We start from the raw sequence: 25616 nt of genomic DNA, 5'->3' as shown, positions 1-25616 counted from the left end.
CTAATGGGATCTGAGCCGGCAGTGACCGAACAAGGAAGCGATCTTGGGATTGTGGTGAACGGCTTGATGAAAATGTCCACCCATTGTGTGGCCGCCGTAAAGAAGGAAAACTCCATGTTAAGCATTCTAAGAAAAGGAATTGAGAATAAAACGGCCAGTATCATACTGCCCTTATACAAATCTATGGTGTGACCACACTTAGAATACTGTGTACAGTTCTGGTCACCACACCTAAAAAAGGATATTATGGAGCTGGTAAAAGTACAGAAAAGGGCAACTAAAATGTTTAAGGGGCTGGAGCATCTCCCCTATGAGGGAGGGTTACATCAACTGGGATTGTTTAGCTTGGAAAAAAGGAGGCTAAGGGGAGACATGATAGAGGTGTACAAAATTATGCATGGTAGAGAGAATGTGGATAGGGAGACATTTTTCTTCCTCTCTCAAAACACTAGAATCCAAGGTCATCCCATGAAGCTAATTGGTGGGAGATCCAGGACAAATAAAAGGAAGCACTTCTTCACACAGCACATAGTTAAATTATGGAACTCACTACCAGAGGATGTAGTGATGTCCACCAATTTGGATGGCTTTAAAAAGGGGTTGGATAGATTCCTGGAGTCGAATGCTATCCATGGTTACTAGCCCTGATAGTTGTGTGCTATTTCCAGTATTTGGGGCTCTAAGCCTGTGTGCACCAGTTGCTGGGGAACATGGGTGGGAGGGTGCTCTTGCACCCTGTCCTGCTTTGTTGGGCCTTGGCCGATGGCTGTTTGGCCACTGTGTGAACAGAGCGCTGGACTAGAGGGACCCTTTGTCCGATCCAGCATCAGGGCACTTCTTATGTTCTTCTGGGGAACCCCAGAGGGCCGAATTGGGACTCCTGGAAGGCCAGATTTCTCCCCCAGTCCTGAAGTTCTGTACCTCTGCTATACGAGGTTGTTGTTTTGATTCCTCACACGTTCTGTTCCTTTCTGTTCCTTTCAGTCCGTCAAGGGTGATGGGCAGCTGACCCTCTATTGCAACACTGCTCCCAACTGCAACATTTTTTCCAATGGAGTGAATGAATGGCAGCCATTCTCTTATGTGGTAGAAATCCGAGAAAGTTGTCCAAGATCATACCTATGCCTTCTGCGTGGAGCCAATCTGGATGCCACCTCCCCGTCCCGTCCTCCCTCCCAACTTCTCAAGAAGCAAGAGAAATGGAACACCCACGACAGGGAGGGAATACAGAGGCAGCCCCTTTAAGGAGCCATCCAGAGCCACAAGTGAGCTGCATTGCTTTGTTGCTTTGGTAGCAGGTATGCAACTCTGCTTAAGGAGGTCTTGCTCCTTCAGCCAGGGAACTCAGATGAGATGATGATGGCTGCATTGCTATATATGGCAGGTATAGGTAGGAGCTGGGGCCTGCTCATGCCTTTGCTCCACTGCTGGGAGAGAAGGCTGACGAGGAGGAGGAGCAACCAGATGCCTGTTAACTCTTCCTCTTCATTTCTGAGGCCAAGGAAAGGAGAATCCAGGAAAGCCAAGGAGGAAGCTAGTATTTTAAGCCTCCTTGCCATGACTGGTGTAGCCCTAAGGCAGTACAGAAGGAGAGGGGTGGTACATTCAGAGACACCACTAGGAAGGGCACTAAGTTGACCCCATGGGTGGTCGCAGTATCAAGGGTGAGAGGAAGTTTTTGTTCTTGCTCAATGTCCCAGATTAGAGCCTGTTTGCTTCATCATACAGAGTTTAATAGATTCCATGAAGTTCCAGTAATGTCTGCAAAGCCCCACTATTTCATCTGCTTAGCTTCCCCTTGGGTTCTTTTTCTTATGCTCATGCCCACAGGTAAATGCATGTTGCGACCCATTGATTACAGCCTGAATCTAAATGTACTAACTCAGAAGTAACCCCCAATGATTTTGCTGGGACATATTCCCATGTAAAGTTGCATAGGGCTGCAGTCTTAAACACAGTTATTCACACACTCCACACACTGATTGTATCTTTAATGCCTTTGCTACCTTCAAACTATCTAATATCCAGCTTTTACAAAGATTAATACAAACACTATGTTGAAAAATATCTTTTAAACCTCTTTGTTATTTACCATGTATATATGCTTATGACATGCAAAGGACATGCAGAAATACATTTCCATTTCTTTACCAAATTATCTAGGTAACCTTTGAATTCAAGTTCAACGGCAAACATTGGATCCAGTGTAACTCTTCCTCCTTTCTCCTCCAGGAACCAAGCTGTTGAGCCTGTACCATGGAGGACTGCCTTCATACTTCTTCCGAAAATCTCTCCAAACTGGTCAGCTGGGCCCACAGTCATGGGACCATTTGCAGCCTCATTCCAAATCTTAAGCATCTACTTTCCGAGGGTTCGCATGGCAACTTGACTGCCATGTGGGGCTGTAGTGCAGGCCATGCCTACCACTGGCCACTGGCGGCAACCTGTCGGGCTGGTTCGCAGGAACGGGTTTGTTTCCAGGACAACCGAAGCTTCAACTCGGACAGTCCCAGCATCCTTGGCGTGCCCTCAGACCCGCAAACGAGCCCAGTGGAACGGTACTCCGGGAGACCTGGGAAAGCCAAGCTGGACTGTAACAGAACCAGAGATTCCTGCGATTTCTCCTACTGCAGCGAGCCGTCTGAGTTAGATGAAACGGTGGAGGAATATGAAGATGAAGCGACCCTTTTTGACATGGTCTGCGAATCCTCAGTGACAGATGAAGATAGTGATTTTGAACTGCACCCTCAGAGAACTCCAAACAGCTCTCGGAAAAGGCTGGGCTCAGGTCCTGCTTCCTCATTTCATCAGGTTGTGGATGGCAGCAGCAATGACGTGCTAGTCAAAAAGATAAAGCAAGAACTCCCTGAGGACTATTACATTGTGGCTAATGCAGAAATTACGGGTGGCGTTGATGGGCCTGCGTTGTCCTTGACACAGATGTCCAAACCGAAAGCTCATCCCGGGGCCTCCTACGCTGGGGCACCTAAGCCCACTGCCCACACGTCGCCTTCTCTCAGTGCTGAATTTGACTTACAAAGTGTCTCTGCCTCGTCGCCAGTCATGTCAAGGCCAACAGCTCAGAAGCCTCCAAAAGTAGCTCTGGCTTCTCCGAGCAGAGGTCCTGGTAGTAGCACCCCAGGAGTCAACCCTCAGGGAGCCCTACAGATGCCCGCCAGCACTTCCAACGCTGGCAAACCAATAAGCATTCCTTTATCCGCCTTGCAGCTCCCTGGGCAGGAAGAGCAAGTAGCCTCCGAAGATCTCCTCCAGACGGTGCCAAATCAAGTCCCCAGCGATGCAGCATTATCTCCTTCCGTTAGCACGGAACCAGAAGTTAGCTCGAGCCAGCAGCAGCCAAGCACGGCACCCACCCTGACCCCTGAGCCCATGGCACAGACGATACCAGGTATCAACACTTGGAATGCTTCTCCTGATGTTATCTATTTGGGGTGGTTTGAAAGATTAATTTTGTACTTGATGCATAGAAGTAGTGATTGGTTGCTGGTAAGGAGGTCTGAACATAGATCACGTTAAATCAGCATACAAGAAAGTGTTAATTTATCATTAAAGGATTTGTGTGATTTGGAGGCAGGATGGTTACTGCATAGGGAGTTCATAACAAAACCACTAAAGGGGGTTGTTGTTTAGAACACGCCATGACGTGGACTTCAGCATGCCAAGACAGTGACCCCCATCCCTATCCTCAACACAGTTTAAGTGGGTCTAATAGTTTAGGGCTGCCTTCCCAAACCTGGCGCCCTCCAGATGTGTTGGACTTCAACTCCCATAAGCCCCAGGTCCAAAACATTTGGAGGGGGCCAGGTTGGGGAAGACGGTTTTAGTGGGACTTGCCTCCACAGAATGGCTGGCGCAAGCCAGGATATTGAAGCCTCGTGCACTCCTGTTGCCTCTTATGGAGAGGGGAATTGGTGTATGATTCCTAGAAGGTGAGAGTTCTAGAGGGGTTAGATTTTGATCAGGATGAGTTCTTTGGCTCCTTTTAGGAGTGTTGGGCAAATAACACACCATGATGATGTCTTGTCATACTGGGTTTAATTCCACATAGCAGGGGAGGGTTGAATTCAAGACGCCTAGGTCTAGAAGTTTCTTCTAGCAACATCGGTATTTGAACCAGTTTCAAAATGTTTGCCCTAGTAGCAGCAACATTGGAACCGGGATCAGGCTGACTAGCTGAAGGGTATTTATGCCTGGGATTGCTATCTATCTATCTATCTATCTATCTATCTATCTATCTATCTATCTATTTATTTATTTATTTATTGCATTTTTATACCACTCAATAGCTGAAGCTCTCTGGGCGGTTTACAAAAAACCACCTTGCCTGGACTGAGGCTACTCAGACAATTCCTGCCAAGGCAAGGAGACTATGAGACTCGGGGTGTTTCCAGACAGAGGCACCCTGGTGCAACTAATCAAAAAATACATTCCCTCTTTCCCTCCTCAATGGATTTCCTATGGCAAGACAGAAGAACCAGTGGGAAAACACAAGAAGGTTACAAACAGAGGACAAACGTTGTCTGGACCCTGACAAAACTCCGTGTTTGAGGCAGGGTGAATGCACAATAAAAGCCTCATCTAGAAGCAGCCCCAGTCTGTTCCTTCTTATTGGGTTTGGGGGCTTTGGTATAGAGGATTTTTTTCCTGGTTGGAGGTAGGCAGCCAGATCAACATGCTCCTCCCACACTCTCTTTTCCTTTCCCTAGTCTTGCATAGCCTACACTACAGCAGCCTGATCTGAGCAAAATACCTCTTGCATAGACATGCTGATAGTGGGTTGGCCTTTTTTAAGTGAATGAAGAAATTTCTACATTTGATATCCAGCTGACTAATCAATCAAACAAGAGTTACAACCCCCCCAATAAAATAGAGACGATTTTACATAGAATCAAAAGAATGAAAATATTTATCATATAAACATTTAAAAACAACAACAACCCACCGGTATCATTCCACCCAGCAAATTGCCATTAATAAAACCCAACTCAAACGCAACAGCCAAAAGTATTCCTGAACATAAAAGGCTTTGAACGTTTCCTGAAGAACAAAAGTGCGTCCACCAGGCAGGCCTTCCTTGATAGGGAGTTCTGCAATGAAGGTGCCACTGCAGAGAAGTCTCTTTTCACATTAACTGCTTGTCATGGCAAGTGTGCCCCAAGCAGGTTGATCAGAAGGGAACAGGAAATACTATAGGAGGAACGCTACTTCTCATACTCTGGATCCAGACCATTTGGGCAACTCACAGTCGGCATGTGGCCCTCAGCCTTACTGTAAGCGATCCTCAGGCGCACACCCCATGTGTCTCCCATACTTTCTTGTCCCAGTTGCTGCTGCAAGGATAACAAAAGACAAACTGGGAGGTGGGCAGGTGAGCGCAGAGACCCAACCACAAAGTGTGGCAGCATCCAAAGTGTGGCAGCATCCATCAGAAAGGTGCTCTAGTAGCCATCCTCCATGATCAGGCCTCTGAGTTTATGTATGCATCTGCCTGCCTCCCCCCCCCTCTCTTTCCCTCTCTAAGTTCCATCACACTGGGGGTTAACACGCTCCCTACCTCGCTTCTCCACCCATGTTTTCCTTCCTCAAGCTACTTCCTCTTTCAAAAGAGGAAGTACACAACGGACACAAGGCCCACTGAGTCCGCTGTTGTAATGGCGCTGCTTCTCCTGTACACAGCAGGAGAGAGCAGCAATTCCGAGTTTAAAAAAACATCAGACTTAATGAAGGCTTTTTTTGGCGTGCAAGGAAGGGGCAGAAGGCGCCCGGGAGGCGGAAGACGTCATGTGAGGGACCTGAGCAAACTCCATGAGTGTCCAGTAACAAGCGTGCAATAAAACGCTCGTCAGATGGAGCTTTTAGTTTTCACACTGCATTGGTGGCGGTATCACTGCAGGCTGGAGGTGCCTGAGGATGAGTGGGAGAGTCCTTTGGTGGGTGGAGGGGAGGCAAAAGTGGGGTGACAAGAGAAAGAAAAGAGGGGAAGAGAGAGCAAGAAAAAATGGAAAGGAGAGAGAATGGAATTGTGTGTGTGTGTGTGTGTGTGTGTGTGTGTGAGAGAGAGAGAGAGAGAGAGAGAGAGAGAGAGAGAGAGAGAGAGAGAGAGAGACTGGGTGGAGGGATGGATGGAATGATGGGGGTGTTTATGTGAAGAGATGGATAGTGTGTCTATGTGAATGTGAGAAAAAGAGAATAAGAGTGGGAGGTGGTTTTGATCTTAAGATGATCACCATCCCACACTCTTTCTTCCTCTCTTTCTCTCTGAAGATCATCATTGCTCCCCTCCCCTCTTTAGTTCTCAAGATTTTTAAGAATTCACCTACCAGCTGCATGCAGCCACCGAGAGATTACCTCTGAGGGGAATGGGGCTCTCAGAAAAAAAGATTGCCCACTCTTGGTTTAGATGGTTGAATGTCAAAAACAGCATGTTGAATGGCACCAGTGTTATGACTAGTTGCAATCACACTGCATTGTTTAATGATTTAACGTAATTGGCCTAATTCAACGTTGCCTCTCCCAAACTACTGGAAATATTTTAAACCGAACCAAACCCTATTGATACTAAGTTTAATATGCAATATTAAATTGCCATTTTAAAATAATGAAAATGGTTGCTAAATTGCTGCTCTCCTTTTAGGTTTGCATATCTGCAATTAGGGGATCTCGTAGCTTGAACTAGCAGCATCATGGGCTAAGGCTGGGACCAAGCCCAGTGAGTTACCCAAGATTGTGTGTGATCTGGTCTCAGAGCCGTCCTTCAGGTAGAGGCGACTAGCATTGATTAACATCAACCACTGTGATTGGCAATGAGATCCCTGGGTTGGCCAGTCAAGCTTATATGCTTTTTGCCCTTGCTTGGTCAACAAAGAATGGTTGTTGTGGTTTTAGGAGGTTTTGTGCAACAAATCTCTCCACCCCGCACCCCATTCCTGACTTTTTATGAACTGTTTCATTGGAATAAAACTAATACTTTCTGCCACTCCTTGATTTAGAATGTCATAGAGTGAAATCTTTTTGGGGTTTTGTTTCTGCTTTTTAATATTGCAACTCAAATTTGATTTGGGAACTTTTAAATGTTTAATATTACCTTTTAACCATTAGGGATTTTTTTAAAAAAACAACAACAACCCTGCATCTTGTCTATTGGTCCCTTGTTGTACAAATACAATTAGCTGCAAAAATGTGAGATGTTTACAAATGATGGGTAGTTTATTGACTGACAAAACAGAACGTTCATCTAGAGTATTTGTTTTCAGATGCCTCCAAGGCTTAGATTTTGTTGGGGAAAAAAGTGACTCATTGTAAATGGTGAGTGATTTTATATAAACTTTAGAATCTTTTATTGGGAAAAGGTTTATTCATCCTAAATGGGAGTTTGGCTAGCCAAAGTCCATTATAAACGTTTTAATGTTGAAAATAAAAACTTACTATTCACCAATTTTATAACCTTGGTTATCTCAGTAGCTATGCTGTAAAAAGTCTATTAAACTTAAAAACAGGTTTCAGTTCTGTTCTTTGTAATCCTCTCTGCTTGAAAATGCTCCCCAAATCTCTATGGAATTCTTAGACCTTCAGTCCTTGAGCTTTATGCTTATGATAACCAGAGTCAGGTGTTGTAGATTTCAGTGGAATGGGCAAGGATCAGTAATGTCCAGAAGGATTATTATTATTTTTATTATTAATAATAATAATAATTCAGCGTTAAATTGTGAAAAATATATATGCAAAAGGCATTTCTTTTTATTGTTTTCTGTTTTAAATACCTCACAATACCTGTAAAATTAATATTTGCATGCAGTAACTTTTTTTAATGGAACACAGCAATTTGCACCTCCTTGTATATAGGCCTTCTTAGTATTTATGAAGGTATGCATGCTGTGTGTAGAACCATTGAGTTGGCCAGGGAGATGGATGTTTCTGAGGTTTTTCCATATCAGTTAGGTAATTTTAGACTCTGGACTTCATGGTCTTCGAAGAGGCTCCTTCTTTAGATGGTAATGACTGTTGCTTCAGTTGGGCCTATAAGCCCCCCAGTTCTTTAGATAGCGATGTGTATTATTTCAAAAAGTAATAAGCCACCCTTGCCATGTTTAGGGGCCCTTCTTCTCATTCTGAGTCAGGCCCTGGACATTTGCCCCAAAGGCTTATCCTGAGCACAGCACTACAAAGTGATTTGGAACATTTGCCTGTGTGATTGTCATGGGAGGGGGAAACTGTACCCAATGAAGTTTGCTTTTGTATACTACTAAGGGGCAAGAGATTTGCCTTTCATTGCATCTGGGCAGCCTGTCTGGGGAAGGTGCAATCACTGATCACTGCTTTCTTGCTTGTGTGGTACGCTCTTATAACTTCTGTTTTATAAGAGTATATTATTATCTGTCCTCAGCCCTCAGGGAAAGGGTAGGCTATAAATCTTAACAAATGAAGTGACACAGAGAGCCCTACAAAAGAAATAGAATCAAAGCCATTCTGGATATAACGCGGTATATGTGCAGAATTAGCAGTCCTGAATGTTGTTGCAGGGTGATCCATCATGTGAGAAAGTTATGAAACCTTATATAAGGTCGTCCCAAAGCTCTCTTTAAAAATCCGTTTCTGCCACTAGGGCTCTGCCATTATGATTTTATGCGGCAGAATTTGTGGCTCTTGGCTACGTCTGTTTCTGGAGATAGCCTCAAGGGTCACATCCAGAGGGAAGTGGTCAAATGAACAATTAAACCACTGTTGCGGATTAATCAGATGTGCACTCTGTCTCTCTCCTGCTTGAAATAAAGAGTTCAGAGGTCGCTGGCAATTCATTCTGCATTATAAATTGAGCCTAGCTTTGCTGCTGAGCTAAATATAACATGATACACCATCATGAAGTGTGTCTGTGTGAGAGCAAGACTATTTTAGTAGACATGGCAATAAAGAAGTTAAAAACCCCACCCAAATAGTGTTCATGTTAACAACCAAGTAAATGTGATAAAAATTTAACGAATTAAAATTTAAATCTATATTAGAATTGCAATCTAGGCTGACAATCCGCTGGACTGCTTGAGTACTGTCTTTTTAGCAAAGGTAGCCCTTCAATGACTAGCTGCAAGCTCTTACCACAGATCCAATACATAGATCAGCCTTCCCCAGCCAGGTACGCACCAGATGTGTTGATTACAACTCCCACAATAAGCCTGCATACACTAGTTTTTGGGGAACATGGGTGGGAAGGTGCTGTTGCACCGTGTCCTGCTTGGGGGTCCCTGGTCGACAGCTGGTTGGTCACTGTGTGAACAGAGTTGTACTAGATGGACCCCTGGTTTGAGCCAGCATGACTCTTCTTAAGTTGCCAGCATCCGCCAACTACCTGTGCTGTGCTCCATTCTTTCTTGCAATGTCCCGAAATGTTCGCTAACAAACAATTCCAAGTTCTTCACATTTTTCCAGCAGGCCAGACTCATAGATTCTCTTCGTGACGATTACATGCCTTGGCTAACTTGTGCAGTTTACTGATATCTCAATCTGCATAGCAGACAACAAATAAAAGGTTAATGGTTTTTAAAAATCCAGACTCATTGAAATAGGAGTGATTGTTATGGAATGGTGTGCTGCTTTTATCATATGCCACAAATAAACACAGAGCTGTCACTACCTGTTCCAGCATACTAATCCATCTGCTTCTGTGTTCATATTTTGCTATATGTGTTCATATTTTGTGAACCGCCCAGAGAGCTTCGGCTATTGGGCGGTATAAAAAATGCAATGAAATAAAAGACAACAGTACGGAATCGGAGCTATTTGGGTAACGACTGTGTTTGGAGACCCTCATCCCAGGACGACTTCGAGCTTGAGGCCATTTGGTTTTTATACAGTGATATATTAAGTTCATGTTTGTCTCCTCATACCTGTAGGTGGCTAATATTAGGGGATCTGGATACAGTACTATACAGCATAGTCTCCACAAGTGGCTGAACTAAAGGACGAGAAGTCTTATTTGTGTGTCATGTAATAATTAGTACGGGTGCTAGACAAAAGATCCAACAACAGCAGTGGTGCATTTAATTAGAATAACTTTCTCACTAAAAGTCACTGAATACCATGTTTTATGAACAGATTCTTCCTCTAGAGACTGATTTTAAGTATTTGACTTTGAGGCTGTCAGAAACAAGTGGTTTTGCTTGGGAGGAATTAGCAGAAGACTAAGTGCATTGAATGTCCCCTTCAGTCTTTGTGAACATACAGAAGTTCTGGAAATGGGCCAAGGACAACTCTAACTGCCTCTTTATTATTGCTATTGCTGTAATGGTCCCCTCCCCGATATTTTGAAAGAATAGCATATACTTAGTTTCATTTAAGTGCATTTGTGACTAGATACTAAAGTCTTCCATACAGTGCCTACAAATGCTCTGTGATTTTATTGTATGTAAATATGTTTATATGTTTCACTGGATACCTCTGAAGTATTGCACAGAATGTTTGGGTATATGTGTGTAAGGGCTGAAGAAGAGTCTCCAACCGGTGCACTGTTCTAGCCCTTTGTACAGTTGACATAGTTTGTACATCTTGCGCTAGTAAAGTGGCCACTTATGAATCACCCAAAAGGAGGGCAAAAGTGGACACTGATTTGCATAAAGTCTTCATATGCTAATTTATATGTTTAGATGCACATTTAAAAATAATTATAATAATTTAAATAGAAATACAGTACATCTCACCATTGTGTGAAAGACTGTGAGTTGTATGCCTTGCTCAGTCTGCTGTCCAGGTGCTGTTGGTGGGCCACATCAAGGCCCAGCTCTTCCTTCTGGAAAGCGCTTCAGATAGAGGATGCCTTCAAAATAGGACAGTCCTCTGGCAGTCCTTCAAATAGATGACTGTCCTCTATAAAAGAGACACATAGCTACCCTATGAGACTCCCACAAGACTGTGTAAAGCAGTTGAGCAAATCGCCTTCCCACCAAAGCTCTCTGAGCCCTGGGTCGACTTCAGATAGTCTCAAAGGAGCTGGTGGATCTTGGTAGTCAGGTGACAGGCAGGGCATGTTGTCCCCTTTTTTAAGGCATCAGAACCTGCAGTGACCTTTTCAGATCTCCATGCTTCTCATTCTCAACCAGACCAACATGCCTGGTTTTTGCTTCCCAACCAAAGTTCTGCTCTGACTACCGTCAGCTCTTTCCCGCTATTTGTACTGTGGAGATATGTGCCTAATACTGGACTGCACAGACAGCTCTTCTCTCTGACAGTTTCTCTCTTCATGAGCTTCTCTGCAAGTTTGCGTCAAACAGGCAGATCGACACAGCTTGCATGTGCTCCTTTGAATAACCAAGGCAGAATGATGACAGTTATTTTCCTTGAGGGTCAATATGAAAACCACTCTCTTAAATTGGGCTAGAACAGGGGTGGGCAACTTGTGGACTGCAATTTCCATCAGCCCTAGCCAGCAGTGAGGAATGATGGGAGTAGCAGTCTAACGACATCTGGAAGGCAACACATTCCTCATCCCTGGAGTAGAAGGACCAATCGTCTGACTCAGGATGGTAGCTTCCTAAATGTTAGTTTAGCTGAAGTCTCATTCATTTCAATGGATCTACTCTTAAGTAGAACTAACATTAGTTACAGGCCTACATCTGTAAGCAGTTCCTGAGATAGGGGCTGTTTTACCATCTCTCCATCTAGCTGGCGTCCTTTCCGCATGCCTTTGCAGTTACCACATTGTGAGCAAGGGGTGTAACCAGAGTAAGTGTTGGGTTATTGTGCCAGAACTTTTCTCTCTCTGGAACTCTGTTTGTGCTCAGAAACAAACACACATCACGCAGGTCTTACACAGCAGAGCTGGTTTATTTCCTTCAGGCTTCTGTGCAGTTCAATTCAGATCAGTTCAGATCAGCACACTGAGGCATACACAGAGAGCAGTGATCAGAGAGCAGTGATCAGTTCCATTTTACACAAGTGAGAAACTATATACAGATCTACACAATTCTTATCTACATTACATACAGCTGTGATGAGGCTAACTTAGAATCTTGGCAAGGTTCCCAGAACAGCCTCTATCTCAAGGTAATTGCCCACAGATAGACTTTCTCTGTTTAACCCTGAGATAGCCATACACACACAATTTTAATGACTAAGCAAGTATTTCTTTTCATATACTTAACAGTCCTCCTCTTGCGCATGTTGTTTAAATTGTGTTATAATCTGAGACCCAGCTTTAAAAGCATCTCTTTGTGTTTTACCATTGATACTGGTTTTGTGAATAAATCAGCCAACATCATTTCAGATGGACAATATTCAAGCTTAATCCAGCCCTTCTGAATTATATCTTTCACATGAGAATAACGAACATCCACATGTTTAGTTCTTGGTTTACACTTTTCAGATGTAGCCATACTAATACATGCCTGATTATCCTCAAATATGGTTACTGGTGTCTCAATTTCCAACCTTAGATCAGCAAATAATTGTTTATACCACTCAATCTCATTACAAGCCAGAGATAAACTGATATATTCTGCTTCTGCACTAGAGGTTGCTACACAATTTTGTTTTCTTGTATACCAATCAATCAAAGATTGATTGTAAAAGAATGCTGCTCCACTGGTAGACTTTCTATCAATTGCGTTAGCCCAGTCAGCATCTGCATAAACACAGAAATTTCCATCTTTGTGTGTAGATATTTCCAATTTGTGATTGATTGTACCTTTTAGATATCTCAATACACGTTTTACAGCTGTCCAATCAGTTACAGAAGGTTTTGTCATTTTTCTGCTTAAAAGATTTACAGCAAATGTAATATCTGGTCTACTTAGGTTTGCTAGATAAAGTAAACTTCCAATCACACTCTGATATTTCTGTATGTCTTCCATTTCAGTACTGTCTGTCTGATTTTGAAAATCAGTGACCATAGGAGTGGCAACAATTTTACAATTCTCCATGCTGTGTTCTTCCAGCAATTTTTTAATTTTGCCACTTTGTTCAATCAGAAATGACCCTGTGTTAGAATCTTTTGAAATTTGCATTCCCAAATAACTTTTCACTGAACCAAGGTCTTTTAACTCAAAATGTCTTTGCAGCTGGTTTACAAATGTATTTTTCTGTTCTTCTTCATTAAAAACCAGTAACAAATCATCTACATAAATCAGCAAATACACTACATTTGAACCATCCTGTTTTGTGTACAAACAATGATCAGCTTTGCTTTGTTTAAAACCCATTTTGATCAATACATTGTCCAGTTTCTTATTCCAACACCTTGCTGCTTGCCTCAAACCATATATGGATTTTTTCAATTTACAAACTAACCCTGGATTTTTAACAAAACCTTTTGGTTGAGTCATGTAAATTTCCTCTGTTAAATCTCCATATAAGAAAGCTGTTTTGATGTCAAAATGAAATACATTCAATTGTTTTTCTGCTGCAATTTTTAACAAAAGTTTTACACTTGAGTATTTTGTTGTAGGTGCATAAACTTCTTCAAAATCTATTAGATATTTTTGAGCAAATCCTCTTGCTACCAATCTTGCTCTGTAACGTTCCACCTGTCCTTTCTCATTTTGTTTTACTTTGAATACCCATTTACTGGTAATGGCTTTACGACCTTCAGGTAAAGGTACTAGCTCCCACGTTTCATTTTTTTCCATTGCTCTGATTTCCTCTGACATTGCTTCATGCCAGCCCTGAGCTTCTGTAGGTTCCATTTCCTGAATTTCCTCAAATGAAGTAGGTTCATAGGCTATTAGTAATGCTCTATGAGAAACCTGTTTGCTTTGGTATTCATCTGAATAACGAATTGGAGCTTTGCGTTCCCTTTCTGATCGTCTTGGCATAGTTACAGGCATAGTTTCCTCCTCCACAGTTTCTTCCCCCTCCCTCTCTTGCTGAGATTGTTCAGGAATTTCTTCTGTTTCTACAGCTTTCTGTTCTACAGGCAAACTTACATACTGTTTTGTTTCCTGCATTTGTTCATGAAAAACTACATCTCTGCTCACAATTACACTTTTGTGATATGGAGACCACAAACGATAGCCTTTTGTTTGTGTATCATATCCCAACAGTTTACATTCCAAACCTCTTTGAGCTAGTTTTCCTGGTCTGTTTTCTTTCTGAATATGAGCAAAACATTTACTTCCAAAAACCCTTATATGTGACACTCTAGGTTTTCTTTTGTAAAACATTTCATATGGAGTTTTTTCATGTACAGAGTGGTAAAGCCTGTTTAACAAATAATTTGAGGTGGACAAAGCTTCTGCCCAGAACAGATTAGACAATCCTGACTCTTTCAATAGAGCTCTTAACATGTTCTGCAAGGTTCTGTTTTTCCTTTCTGCAACTCCATTTTGAAATGGTGAATATGGAGCAGTAAGGTCATGTTGTATACCCTCATCACTGAGGAATTTTTTTAATTGGTTGCTAAGAAATTCACCTCCCCGGTCCGTTCTTAGATTAGCTATAGGTTCTTTAAATCTATTTTTACTCCACTTAACAAACGCTTTGAACTTTCCAAAAGTTTCACTCTTCTGTTTTAACATGTACACAAATCCAAATCTACTGTAATCATCAACAATAGACAAGAAAAATCTGTTTCCTCCTTGACTTGTCTCAAAAGGACCTGCAAGATCTGCATGTATTAATTCAAAAATTCTTTTTGTTGTTCTCTCACTATGTTTTGGAATGTTTGACTTATGACACTTGGTTTCACTGCATACATTACATTCTAGATAGTTAGAACATGGTTTGATTTTCACCCCTTCACACAATTCTGGAATCTTAGAAATTGTTTTATAGTTAGCATGACCAAACCTTTTATGAGTTAAATGGATACACTCTTGGTGTGGTTTGCAATTGGCTATTGTTTTTGTTGTGACTTTGCTCGCTACAACTTCATTTTCTGTACAAGTATTAATCACATACAAAGATTCTTTCATTATTCCTTGCACACACACCTTGTTTCCCTGTTTTATAGTACAATTTTCTTCAGTAAAACAAACCTCATACCCCATTTCTGTTAACTGAAACACACTTAGAAGGTTTGTTTCTAATTCTGGTACATATAAAACACTTTGTAGTTCAACTCCCAGACAATCAAAATATACATTACCCACACCACAAATCTGGATTTTTGTTCCATTTGCAAGGGTAACACACTTTTGCTCTGAAGTAGAAGTTTCCAAGGTTACAAATGAAAGTTTGTCTTTTGCCATACTTATTGAAGCCCCAGAGTCCAAAAACCAAGGATTCATTGTCTCTTTGACTCTTGCTAGAAGACACTTCTTTTTTGATTCAGCTTCATTCATGTTGTTTTCTTCTCTCCACTTTGCTGTCAACAGCTTTTTCTTCTTCTTGTTGTTGCAATCCCGCCGTAAATGTTCTGTGGAACCACAATTAAAGCATTTCCTTGCCTTTAATGCAGCCACCACGTCAGAAGATTTATGGCTTTGTTGAAATTCAGCCACAGGAAGTTTAAGGCTCTGTTGTTTTGAAGCTTGTCTTCTTTCATAGGTTTCCAGTAGTTTTCCAGCTACATACTCGAGGGTTAAATTTTTCTCCTCTTGACTTTCCATCATGGTGACAACCGCGTCGTACGATGAATCAAGACTTGACAAAATCACATAGACTTGGTGTATAGTTGTAAACTCCATCCCTCGTGCCCTGAGTTGATTGAAGATTTCTCTCATGCTTTTCAAATGGTTTGACATAGACTCCCCTGGTTTCAGCTTCATTCCATACAGCTTCCGGGTTAGAATTATTTTACTGCCCGCTGTTTCTCTTTGATATACAGCTTGTAGCGCATTCCAGCACTCTTTTGATGTATTCAAAAACTGAATGAAGGAAATTTGAGAGTCTTCCACAGCTAATGCAATAACTGCCATTGCTTTTGCATCGTCCTTAAACCATTTAGCATTCTGTGGATCTGCTCTATCTGGTGGATCCTCTGTGACTACATACCACAGTTCAGCCTGAATCAGATACATTTGCGTTTTGTAAGACCATAATGCATAGTTAGAGTCATTCAGCTTTTCCAACAATTGATGCAAACCAGACATATTAGCTCCTGCCATTTCCTCTGCTTTAGGAATTGGTATCTCACCGTCCTTCTGCTCAGAGTCCTCCTCAGAGTCAGCCGACTGAGATTTTTCCTCACTTTGCAGCACTGGCTTTAGCTTGATGTCTTCCTTCATCAACAGTCTTCTTTTTTAGCAGACTCCTGGTTCTGATTCTGATACTGCACCGTTCCCACCAAGTTCTGGTTCTTCTGCCTGGGTTAGGCTGGCGTAGCTTTCCTGGACTGGGTTAGACTGGGCCCATAACCTTTGTTGGGTTATTGTGCCAGAACTTTTCTCTCTCTGGAACTCTGTTTGTGCTCAGAAACAAACACACATCACGCAGGTCTTACACAGCAGAGCTGGTTTATTTCCTTCAGGCTTCTGTGCAGTTCAATTCAGATCAGTTCAGATCAGCACACTGAGGCATACACAGAGAGCAGTGATCAGAGAGCAGTGATCAGTTCCATTTTACACAAGTGAGAAACTATATACAGATCTACACAATTCTTATCTACATTACATACAGCTGTGATGAGGCTAACTTAGAATCTTGGCAAGGTTCCCAGAACAGCCTCTATCTCAAGGTAATTGCCCACAGATAGACTTTCTCTGTTTAACCCTGAGATAGCCATACACACACAATTTTAATGACTAAGCAAGTATTTCTTTTCATATACTTAACAGTAAGCCTGTCCGCATTTGTGCTCACAAGTCAGCAATGGAGGCAGTGGCTAGATGTTGTACTTTGGGGCATGATGTCGAGGGGTGGGAGGAAGCTCCTTCACACCTTTTTGGCCCAGTTCCCCCACAGAACATGCTTGAATCCAACCTACTTGATTGGATTGTGCTTGCATGGAGGGGGTTGAGAGAATGATTCTTCCCTAGTAAAGGTCAGCTGGCTACATCTACAGTGTCAAGCTAGCATAACAAGAAAAGGTCAAGGCCAGAACATTTCTCCCTCATGTACTAGCTTTCCATGGGATGGCAGTTTTTGATATTCAAACATGTGATTCCCTACCTGCAATTTGAAATTGTATAGCACTGGGAGGACTCTACCCCATACCTTTTCTGAATTGGTGTTGAGCATCTTCTGGAAGCTAGCATTTTAATATATGATTAACATCTAAAATCATTTGAAGGATTTTTTTTATGGTTTTAACATAACATTGCCCCCGTTGAGACATTGGGATGAGCTACAAGCTAGATGAAATAATCGATAAATATGGATTGAGGTCTCTGAGTTCTGTTGCCCAACCAACAGCTGGGGGAAAAAAGCACATATGCAAAACCATGAGAGATTTGTCCATTAAAGGATAGCAATTGGAGGAATACTGATTATATTCCATGAGCTTGTAATGGTCAGGATCATGGGGCAACTCTTTAGAATCTAAGAGATGTGAAATCCCTTTTACAGGACAGGTGGGAGCAATCCCATTTTTATTAGTTCCAGGTTATATCATGTTTCCTTTGCGATAAACCTTTAAATTTATGTTTCTACCAAGCTGATGGTGCTGGTGGATTCCATCTTTGAAAAGGAATGAGAAATTACATGTTTTTGTGTCCCTTCCCAGCTCCTATGATCTTTGCTTGATTCCTCCCTCTCTGTCACCCCCCCCTCCTGCTGTGCATCTATTTATACTGCTGCCAGTAAGTTCTGACAGAAAGATAAGTAGCTGTGTGTGCTGGGATTTCCTTTTGGGATACCAGCAACTGTTTACTCACATACTTGGCAATCTGAGCTTTAATCCACCTCGTCCTCCCCCACTGGCAACACAGTGTGTTATTGCTAGATATGTTTAGGTGCCAACTTTCTTTTCTCTCACTCTATTCTAAGGTCTGGCTCCGTAGAAATACAATACAAATTTTGTTTGGGCCTTGTCCTGTGCAGTTCACTTGATTTAATTGGAGCTTTGAGAAAAACAAGTCAAGAGGCAGATTAGGTTGGTCTTGGCATACTTTCACTTTTAGCTGTGTCATTCATCTGTTTTGGTTTTCGCCCACAGATTTACATTACTCGTATATATATTCTCTAGTTCAGCTGTGTTCTGTCTCTCAGCGTATGATAGCTGTCAAGCAAAAGTAGCGCTGATGAATAACGCAACCAGCCAAGTGCCAGTTTTGCTCTTAAATAAAGATGTGAATATTTATTATCTCACATCTAAACAAGGAGGCTTCTGAAAATCACAGGCAAACCAGATTGTGTATATAACAAGGTTATAGCCCATTTTTCCCTTTTCAAAGTGATGAATTAAACACATCTGAACTGCCTTTTTTTTGGGGGGGGGTCCAGAATCAATTTAAAATCAGACTTGGACTGAGCAGCCCTTCAAACAGAGGACTATCCACTGTGAAGTAGTACACATGGCTGCCCTAAATCCACTCCAAAAAGGAAGCATAGCTGCAGCATTCAATCAATTAATGCAAACTGAGTCTAATGGCTCATTTCTCAAACCATATTTTAAGGCTTTTGTTGTGAGTTGCCTTGAGCTTTGGAAAGAAAAGGGAAGGTATAAATGTTTTAAATAAATAAGTGGTTTGCCTGGAGATTCAGGCAAAAAAGCTATAACAAGGAAGCCATCTCAGGGTGCTTCTTGATGGACAATTCCTGGCACTACCAATTGAAAAGCATTGTGCAACTCTTCTGTTGTTCCCTTCTATATGGATGTGCTGTGGCAAGAGAAAAGCCAGAAGCGGGAAAACACGGGTTACAAACACGGGCATTGTCATTTGAGGCCTTCTTAAACCCTGTGAATGCGGCAAGCAATTAATTGCATAATAAAAGTGTGCCTGGAAGTACCCCCATGCCCTGCTCAGGCATTAATGGCAATGTGTGATGGCCTCAACCCCTGTGTTCCAATGACAATGGCCTTCCTCACCCCTTCAGCGGCAAGTTCTGAAGAGGAACTCTACTTGCATTTGCTTGAACACTAGAACACGTGATTGGAGACCCGGATAAGGCAAGTGAATGCAAATAGAACTCCTTTTTGGACCTTGCTTAACATGACCAGAACGGAGGGGCCATGGCCATTGTGTGCTGAGATGTAGGAGATGGGTCTAGCGTGCCTTAGCATACTCTGTTCAAGCTTAACACTTGAACAGGCCATATGTCGCGGTCTGATCGCAACAGAGGCTGCTCCAGTGGCCCGTTTTGGATATCTCTCATTCCTGGATAAACTCCCTTTTCCAAAGGGGAAGAGCATTGACTAGCAGAGGTTTCTTGTTCCTGCTGCTCCCTTCTACAGCTTTAAAGAGTCTGATCATCAGATAGAATGTGGCAGTTGGCAAAAGGGAAAGCAAATTACGTGGAAGTCAGTGACTTGATCCCATGAAAAAACTTGGAAACAGAAAAGGGCAAATTCTGTAAAAGCAATGCTTTATGGCTACATTGTCATGTTAATTCAGAGGTGGGAACATCATGGAAATGATGGTCCCTGGGAAATGCATATGGTTTTCGGTGTACTAGTAGGAGCTGGCAATAACAGCTCACTGCACATGTTGTATGTTTACGTGTCCTGTGGATATGATAAATCAGAACAAACCAACTAGGGGATAAGGGCTGAATGATCCCTTTTATAAGCAATATATCAGCTAAGAATTGTCAAGTTCCATAGAGAACTTCAGAGTGTGATTTACTATATTAATTACAGTCTTGTGGCTTCATGCCGCTAAGCCTGAAATTACTATCACAGTCTCAAGTTGATTTAAGAATATTCTTTGGTTAGGACTAAAGCACAGCTTATTATGATGAATGTAATAAAATATTTATTGCATATTCTGTTTCATTCCCTTGTTTCTCTGTTTCCTCAGAAGCCCTAGGTGCAAAAGCTGAATTGTCACCACTGGAGACAAACTCAATGGGGTGGCAGGAGCATGGCTACCCCATCTGCAGGAACAGAGCGTGTATCTCTGCTTAATCCCCAGAGGGGATTGTGAGTGAGGGGAGATGAATTCTCTCCTGCCTGACTTCCCCATAGCCCATCACCCAAATTCCTTTCCTTCCCCCACCCCCAGCTCAGCTCCAATTCTGGAAGTGATCAAGTGGGTCTGGCTAGGAGAAAAGTGTTTGGGGATAATGGGATATGGAAATGTAAGTTGGCAAAGGGGTAGAGCTATGAAGAGGTTCCTAAGTGTTTCATTTTCTTCCCCATTGTTCCCTCCTCCCACGTTGTCTAGTTTATTTTTATTCCTTTTATTTGGTCTGAAGCTTTAAGGGCCTCTCTCTCTCTGTCGTCTTTACAAACCCGGCTCAGAAGACCTAGGCAGGATCTACACAACTGCTTATAACGATTTATAACTGTTCAGGCCCAGGATACATTACATATGCCATTTTCAAACTGTTTTTAAAGTGTTGTATCCTGCTTGGTGTAGATCTGGCCCTGCACTGGGGAGGCTTTTTAACACACTTATGTCAATGTTTCCAATGAATTCTCCTCCATCTATTTATTCCCTTGTGGGAGAAAATGGGGTGAGGGACTTTCAGTGGAAATAATATCAAAGTAGAAAGTGTTAAAAAGCCCCTCTCCGCAATGTGGGTCTGGACAGTGTTAAATAAGCACAAAGGAACCCATGGGGTAGGTGAAATTAGACATATATCAGCATCATGTGTAGTTTGGTCCTAACTCTGCTTCTTATTGCTTATTTATTTAGAGAGTTCTATTCTAGGCGTATGTACTATGCAGGACGATTTACAACTATTTAAAATCACAATGTTATAAATTACAGCAATAAGAACCATTAAAATACTACAAAGGCAGAGACCATGGGAAAATCCCTAGAACCTTTACATGCAGCAGTGACTTCAAGATATAACCCCAGATCACTGACTCTCTGACTTTTGATCTATGATCTCCCTGTGTGGGTTATTTTTTTTTAATCCACCCAATAACCAAAGTTCTCTGAACTATTTTTAACTCATCTAATACCTAATTAGATGAGTCCTTCTCTGTGAGCCCCTGCCAAAGGAAGTGAGGCAGGTGGCTACTAGGAAGAGGGCTTTCTCTGCTGTGGCACCCCGGCTGTGGAATGAGCTCCCCAGAGAGGTTTGCCTGGCGCCTACACTGTATTCCTTCCGTTGCCAGCTGAAGACCTTTTTATTTTCTCAGTATTTTAATACCTAATTTAACTTAAATTTAAGCTTTGCTGTTTTAATTCCGTATTTTAATCTATATCAGTTTCTGCTGTGTAGTTTTATCCTGGTTGTGCTTTTTATATTGTATTTTGTATTTGTGATTTTAGACTGTTTGTTTTATTATGCTTTCCATGGTTTTAATTTTTGTGAACCGCCCAGAGAGTTTCGGCTATTGGGCGGTATAATAAATAAATAAATAAATAAAGTTCTCTGGGTGGATTACAAGCAGTTAAGATGCCATACCAACAGCTAAGAATATAAAATGCAATACTAATATTTAAAAGAATACAATGCAATAAAAAAAGCATAAGAATTGATAAATCAGGCAAAAAATATATATCTAGAACCAGATCTCTAAAATGCCCGGGAGAAAATAAAGGCTTTTGCTTGGAGGCAAAAAGATAAATGAGTCACCAAGTGAACTTCTCTGAAAATATAACTGAAATAACTGCTGTGATGGGGTTTAACATTATCACTAATAACCATAAGCAGTAGTGGAAACAGAGACTGTGGATACAATCTGCTGATACATTCTCAAGGGCAAGCCCCATTGAGATAAATAGGAATTATGCAAGAACCCTATGGGGCATGGGCTGGGGAGAGTACTAATGGATTGTTCCCAACACGGTTGCTTTAATGGGTTAAGAATTTCTAATTTTGCCTCTCTGAACTTGAAGCCAGTAATAGGAGATGAACTGGGAAATGAATGTCAGAACTTTTTTTACTGCATAAACCTGTACTCTGATTTATTAATTGAAGTAAGTCAAGCAAGAAGAGAAGTAGTTCTTGAAACCTGGCATCTGGGAATTGAGCCAAATTCTCACTCGATGCAAACTAGTGTCAATGAATCTAATAGAAATTTATACCATTTGATATTTGGCCTGTTATCTTTAGCATTTCTCTCCTCCAATTTGCAAAGTGACACACCGGAATGATAAATAATTCTCCTGAAACTATCAATACTATAAATTGGTCTGCAGCAGACATCATGGGCAATCATGGGTTAGGGGTTGGAATTGCCCTTAGCATCACTTGCTGCCTCTCCTGTCCTTCCTCGCCCAGAAATAGCCCTTGGTGTTTTGGTGCCCCGGCACCAGAATGGATGATAATAATGACGATGATAATAATTTTTAAATGATTTGACAGTATGCTTGACTGTAAACCAAAAATACTAGCATATTTTAGTTTAAATCTTACTACCAGGGATATACAAGAATTTGGTTCCTGTTTGCAAATCATGTGTACAATGTCCTGTTTACAATCCCGAACGTGAATGCAAGCAGGAGTACAATTTGCGGAGCATTTTTTTTGGCTGTTTCCCAAACTTGCATTCACACTCAGCAGCACACACTTGTATGAATGCACATCCCCCCCATTCACATTTTTTTGCACTTTATACTATAGGGGAAAAGGTGCGTTTTGATCAGGAAAAATGCACACTTTTAAAACTGCCAAACACAATTGGTTCTTGGCGGGGGGAAGGGGTGGCTGGTGGGGTGGAAGGTGGTGCCAAGGGGACCCAGGAGGCAGGACCAACTACATGTCTAATCTTCTACACAGCGTCCTAACGCTAGCCCTATAAAAACAGCACCAAAGAAATCATGCAGCTTACACCACAGGGACCCAGCTAAAACCATTAATACAGAACACAGGTCACATATACAGGCCAGCCAACCTAATAATGATAAATAATAATTTAGACCCCATAAAACCAACAAGGCAAGATGCTCCATGTATATTGTGTTGAGTAGTCAAGACCACGTCAAGCCACAAGAAGAAGAAAAAGCCCGAATACGATGCACACCACGGCAAAGCACATGGTATAACAAACATCTGCAGCTAATTCCTTTTCTGAAGGGGAAGGAAAGCCCTCAGGACACTCACTCACCCACATATCCCAGGATCATTAGCTAATCTGTTTTTGAGAAAAATTAATCCCAAGGTTTAATATGGGTACAACCTATCTGGAAGTAATGCAAAGTAGATTCCGTAAGCCTAGTGTAGACAATACCGAGATAGATGGACCAATGGTCTGACTTGGTATATTTCCCCCCTGTGTGTGTGAGAGAGAGGGAGAGAGAGGTAAGTGATATAAATAGACATGAATGGGGAAGGATGAAGGGATGAGAAAGAGTGTATGTGTGGTTAGAGGATTAGCAGATGGATGGATGGAAATAGGGGGAAGGATGAGAGTTTGGGTAGAAAGAAGGGTTGAATTTAGATTATGGGGGGCATTAGCTGAAGAAGGGAGTAACTGGTATAAAGAAGGCAGATAATGATGTAATGGAAAGGGACCATGTGGGGACCGATAGAGCCAAGGAAAGGACTGGGAAAACGGATGGACGGATAGAAAGGATTCAGAGTAATGGAGGTGAGGAGAATAGTTCTGTGGAGGTTGTGGGCTCTCCCACACTAGAGGCATTCAAGAGGCAGCTGGACAGGGAGTAAATACCACTGAGTTCAATGAGACTTATTTCAGAGGAAAAAATGCTTAGAATTGCGCTGTCAATAAAGTTTCTGTGGACCTGTACATTAGCTCTATCCTAGAAGTTGTTGTTGGTTATTGATGGGCAAAGTGATGGGTATCTAATTTGATGTTGATAAATCTGTGTGTTCTATTTTTTTTAAAATCTATTTTGGGTCTTGGTGTGTGGACGGGGAAGGGACTACAGATCTTTCTTTTTTGCTGTGCATCCAAACAGATGGATACATAATTTGTTGAAGAGGGTGTCGGTATGCAAATCTGAAATATCGAATTAATCTATTTTTGGTTTTGCTGAATGTAAGCAGGGCTTACTTGCAGTCCCTCACTTCTCTCAAACACACATAAACAGGAGTTAGAGAGATACATGCTGTTGTGGTGGTGGTGGTGGTCTGCTTCAGGGTCACAGGAGAAGGGAGGAGGTTTTAGTCCCGTTCCCTCCCCAGCGACCTCAAACATTTGAGTTCACTCTGAGGCGGCTGCTCCCCATTCTGTCATCCCTCATCTTCCTTGCCCAGTAGGAAAGGCAGGGATAAGGAAAGCCTTGGCAAGGCCATACCCAGCCTAAATGTTTGTTGGCTTGCAGACATTTGCAGGCCTCTGGTTTGCAGGCCTTTGAAAGACAAAATTGTAAACTTTTAAAATGTATTTGTCTGTTAAAAAATTTAGCGGGGCAACCCCCCCCCGCCCCCAGTCTACCCCTGACTATAGGCCCAAGCCTAAGGAAACATCACCTCAACCCTTCCAGGTGTCCTGAGGTTGCTGCTTTGACAGAATTGGTGTTTTTCATCCCACTCCCACTGGGAAATGAACGAAGAAAACAAATTAACACTTTTTAAAAAAACAACAAACAGTTTGCTGAGTTACCCCCCCTTCCTAACATTACCAGTCACCCAGGTCACCCAGTGGAAAAAAGAAAGTCATTGCCAACAAACAATTTAAATCAAGAACCAATGATACCTGCAGCAAAGCAACCAACATGAACTCAGGATAGACCTTATACTGACTTCTCCTTGCTTCCCAGCGAGAAAATGAAACTTAGTAGTTTCATAGGCAGGTGCACCACACCACGGGGAACAATTCAAAAATCTAATTGGTCAGGGCGCTCCATCACACCAGTATTTTATCGCACTTTTGTCATGCCTGTTTTGCAGCACGGTACTCACATGATAACGTGCTTGTCCTGCAGTCATCCTGCCTCTTCCCCTCCATTTTTCATGTTTTCCTAGAGTGGAGAAAGTCCGGTTTATTTCCTCCACACAGGATTAAAGTGCTCTTCTGCTCCTTGTATTGCTGTTCTCGTGCCATGTACTTTGTTGGTGCCATTTGCTTTGAAGGGAGGTTTTCCTGATGAAAAAGGAGGGTGGTGTGGTTCTCCACCCCATGTCAAAGGAAGAGGCCTGTGCTGAGCTGGTCTAACATAGTTTTGCTGCTCTAACCCCATCCTCCTTGTGCACAGAGGCGCTCTATTACAGTAAATGGAAATTAACCAAAATGCTTACATCCTAAAATGCTTGTATAGGAATTTTTTTTAAAAAATTCCTGGTATGCACCTGTGGTTTTTAAATTCCCCCCTCAAATCATTCCTTCCTATTAACACACACACACACACACCCCTCCGATTCTGTGCAGAGGTGGATTAAGGCAGAATTTGAGGTGTGTGTGTTAATAGGAAAGAAGGATTTGAGGGGGGATTTAAAAAAAAGTCTTACAAGTCCCAGCATTCCCCTGCCAGCCTGGGGACAACTGCACTTTTTTCTGTCTACACATGCAAAAGATTGCACACTAAAACTTGAGAGGAAACCCCCTTAGAACGTAATGGGATTTCCTTCCATGTAATCATACAAAGGTTTGGGTTACGCCATGAGATATGGAACAACCATCCTGGCCCTTCAAAACCAATTGCCCCTCCAGACTAATGCTTGGGGGTGGGGGGAGAGCTGGGGTTTTTAGGGTGTTTCTTTTAAAAACT

At 42.1% G+C, this 25616-nt stretch overlaps 1 protein-coding gene across 1 annotated transcript in view; it reads left to right on the top strand.

Annotated features, from left to right (window-relative positions):
• The window catches only part of KIAA1958 (KIAA1958 ortholog), a 60349-nt gene that overhangs the window by 23643 nt on the left and 11090 nt on the right, over window positions 1–25616 (top strand). The window contains exon 2 of the mRNA XM_063129173.1: window positions 2233–3409. Coding sequence (XP_062985243.1) covers window positions 2257–3409 — 1153 coding nt within the window. The 5' untranslated portion in view covers window positions 2233–2256. The remainder of the gene's footprint in view (window positions 1–2232; window positions 3410–25616) is intronic.

The sequence above is a fragment of the Elgaria multicarinata genome, chromosome 6, assembly GCF_023053635.1.
Source record: "Elgaria multicarinata webbii isolate HBS135686 ecotype San Diego chromosome 6, rElgMul1.1.pri, whole genome shotgun sequence".
Lineage (NCBI taxonomy): Eukaryota > Metazoa > Chordata > Lepidosauria > Squamata > Anguidae > Elgaria > Elgaria multicarinata.
This window is presented reverse-complemented; position numbering and strand designations above follow the sequence as displayed.